At 46.0% G+C, this 2,727-nt stretch overlaps 1 protein-coding gene across 1 annotated transcript; it reads right to left on the bottom strand.

Moving 5' to 3' along the window:
• Positions 1-515: 515 nt before the first annotated feature.
• Positions 516-1,535, bottom strand: LOC115737300 (dehydration-responsive element-binding protein 3). The gene has a single exon (XM_030669347.2). It carries the CDS (start codon positions 1,399-1,401, stop codon positions 628-630), a length of 774 nt encoding a protein of 257 aa, XP_030525207.2. The 5' UTR covers positions 1,402-1,535; the 3' UTR covers positions 516-627.
• Between the last annotated feature and the right edge of the window lie 1,192 nt (positions 1,536-2,727).

The raw sequence follows: 2,727 nt of genomic DNA, 5'->3' as shown, positions 1-2,727 counted from the left end.
ATTCGATTTTTGTCACTAGCGGCGTCCGCTGGTCAGGTGCACAAATTTCTCCGGGGGAGTAAATCCAAAACCCTCCAACGGTCCCCTTATAAGATTTTTCTTAGGCCCGTTTTCATGCATAGGAAAAACATCCCAAGCAAGCATCACAAATTAATGTGTGAGATTTGAATGGAAAAGCATCCGAAATAGGAAAATAAACAAAAAAAAAAAAAATCGGATGTCGAATCAAAAAAGGAAAAAAGAAAAACTGGAAGAACCGGATTGTCTCCTTGTACGAGCGACGAGCCGTGACCCTCAACTTGTGCTGCGAAGACCCATTTCTCGAGCTCTCGGCACGTGCCCGCCCACGCGAGTACCTGCTAAAGGAAAGGACTAATTTGCATTTGAGCATGGGGAAGTAGTCTGCTATATGGATTACTAAGCAAGACTAAGTGTGCAAGTATATAAGATTACTTTACATTGATCCAAGAAATTGGTTAGCATATAGCTATATGGACACATATGAGATGATTTCGTATAGAGAAACTTATAGTCTTATATGTTTTCCGAAGGAATAAAAAAATTAAAAAGGAAATATAAAAGGAAAAAATAAACAAAATAAAAAACCTAAAAATAATCATCCCTTGATTAATCCTGCACAAGCGCTTCAAATTTAGGAGGGTAACTACTCTCAGTCTCGGCCGCCAAGAACTGATGAAGAAACTCCGCACCAAAGTCGGCGTCTTCGCTCTCGATCAGCCACCGTGGCTGATCCTCCACCCAACCGTAGTCCACCGTGTCAGCCAGCAACATGTCGCCAGGCGACCCGGACGTCCCGGACCCGAGGCCGAACGCGAACCCACCTTCTATATTAGGCAGTTCGATGATCTCACTCAGCTCCTCGGGCTCCGCGGCCTGGGAGCATGATGGTGGCGGTGGCGGTGATACCAGCGTTGCCACGCCGACCTCCATCGCGGCCGCCCTTGACGCGGCGGCCTGGATGTCGCGGGGCGCGAGGGACGCGGGCCGGGGCAGGAGCTCGGCGAGGCGGGGGAAGTTCAGCACGGCCGACTCGCCCTTGATGCTCAGCGCGGCCACGTCGTGGGCGCGGGCCGCCATCTCCGCGGTGGGGAAGGTGCCGAGCCAAATGCGCGACTTCTTGCGGGGCTCGCGGATCTCGGACACCCATTTTCCCCAGCTCCGCATCCGTACCCCTCTGTACACCGGGTGCTTGCTGCCGTCCCGAGCCCGCTTGGCCGCCGCGGTCGGCTGGCTTTCGCTCCCCCGATCCGCGGCTTTCGCTTTCGCGCACGGCACGGGGTTCGACAAGTAGGACGAGCCGGAGGAGGAAGACGGGGAGGCCGGCGACGGGATCGGGGAGTCGCTAGCGGCGGCCTCCGCCGCGCAAGGTGGCTCCGGCATTGGTGGTTGCGTTATGGAGAATGGGTCGAAGGTTGAGAATGGGTTAGAGAGAGGGGGAGAGAGAGAGAGAGGCCTGGGTTTTTGTAGTGAAGGGTTAAAAGAGTGGGCACGCTCCTGCAAAGCGACCCATAACCTACCAATTATTATTATTGTTTTTTCTTTTCCCGCGTGACAAAAACATCCCAACGAAGAGAGAGAAAGGGTAGGAAACGATGAGGAAATTCATTATCAAACTTAGATAGTCAATAGCTTCAATTGACCCCATTATGTACAGCTCACCCATTTTATTATTATTATTCTTATTGTTTTTTTTTTTGGTGCCTTCTCTTACTCCAATCTCTAAACTACGTTTATAGAACAATGTGTGCTCGAGAGACTCTATATTTGTCAAAGAAACTAGATAGAAAACGAATGGTTGGAACCCCTATGCGGGCCATCTTTGAGTGAGGTTTCTAATCAAGTCTCTATGCTTTTAATTTATCTCGATAGGTTTTCTAATTAAGTTCATCCGACACCAAATTCAGCCGGACCCTGTTGACGTGGCACCGCAAGTCAGACGACGTCGCAGTGCGACGTGAATGAGATTTCTCCGGTGCGAACGTTCGCATGAACCGTGTTGGCTAAATTATATCCATCTCATACTCCGATATTTTCTACACGCACTTGCACGCGGAGTATATGAATATATTTTGGCATCTTGCGAATGCTATGTCACTCGAATTTGGTCAGGATTTGCTGTCAGAAGGACTTGATGAGAATATTTTTGTGAAAGCCAAAAAAAAAAAAAAAAACTTGATTGGACATATTAAACCTGCAAAGACTTGATTTGAGCGATTCATGTGGTATTTATGATAGACCTATTACCCTAAAAAAACCTCCAACTTTAACATTTATGATAATTATATTTAAAACTTTTTTTTGTCTTATAAAAATCCAAATTTTTACTTTTGTCTCAATTCTACCTATTTAATACAAAAAAAAAAAACCCTCAATTTTAATATTTGTCCTAATTATATCCGAAACTTTTTGTCGTTTCAAACAAAATCCCTAATTTTACTTTATCACAATTCTACCACCGTCGCCCTTACGTCCATAAGCACCGTTAGTTAATCCTATGTGGCTTAAATTTCTCGCCAAACTTACCCATGAATCTTCAAAATTTAGAAATAATATGTCTCAGAAACGACGATATTTCACATCGTTCGTCCAAATATCTCCATGCCCAGTCGTTCTTTAGCTATCGAGTGCCGAAGAGATTACGAAACGCGTCATCTTGAATGACTCTATATCTCCCAGCAATATGTACATGAAGCAAACAACATAAGA

The sequence above is a fragment of the Rhodamnia argentea genome, chromosome 2, assembly GCF_020921035.1.
Source record: "Rhodamnia argentea isolate NSW1041297 chromosome 2, ASM2092103v1, whole genome shotgun sequence".
NCBI lineage: Eukaryota > Viridiplantae > Streptophyta > Magnoliopsida > Myrtales > Myrtaceae > Rhodamnia > Rhodamnia argentea.
The sequence above is the reverse complement of the archived record's forward strand: the minus strand, read 5'-3'. Positions and strand labels throughout refer to the sequence as shown.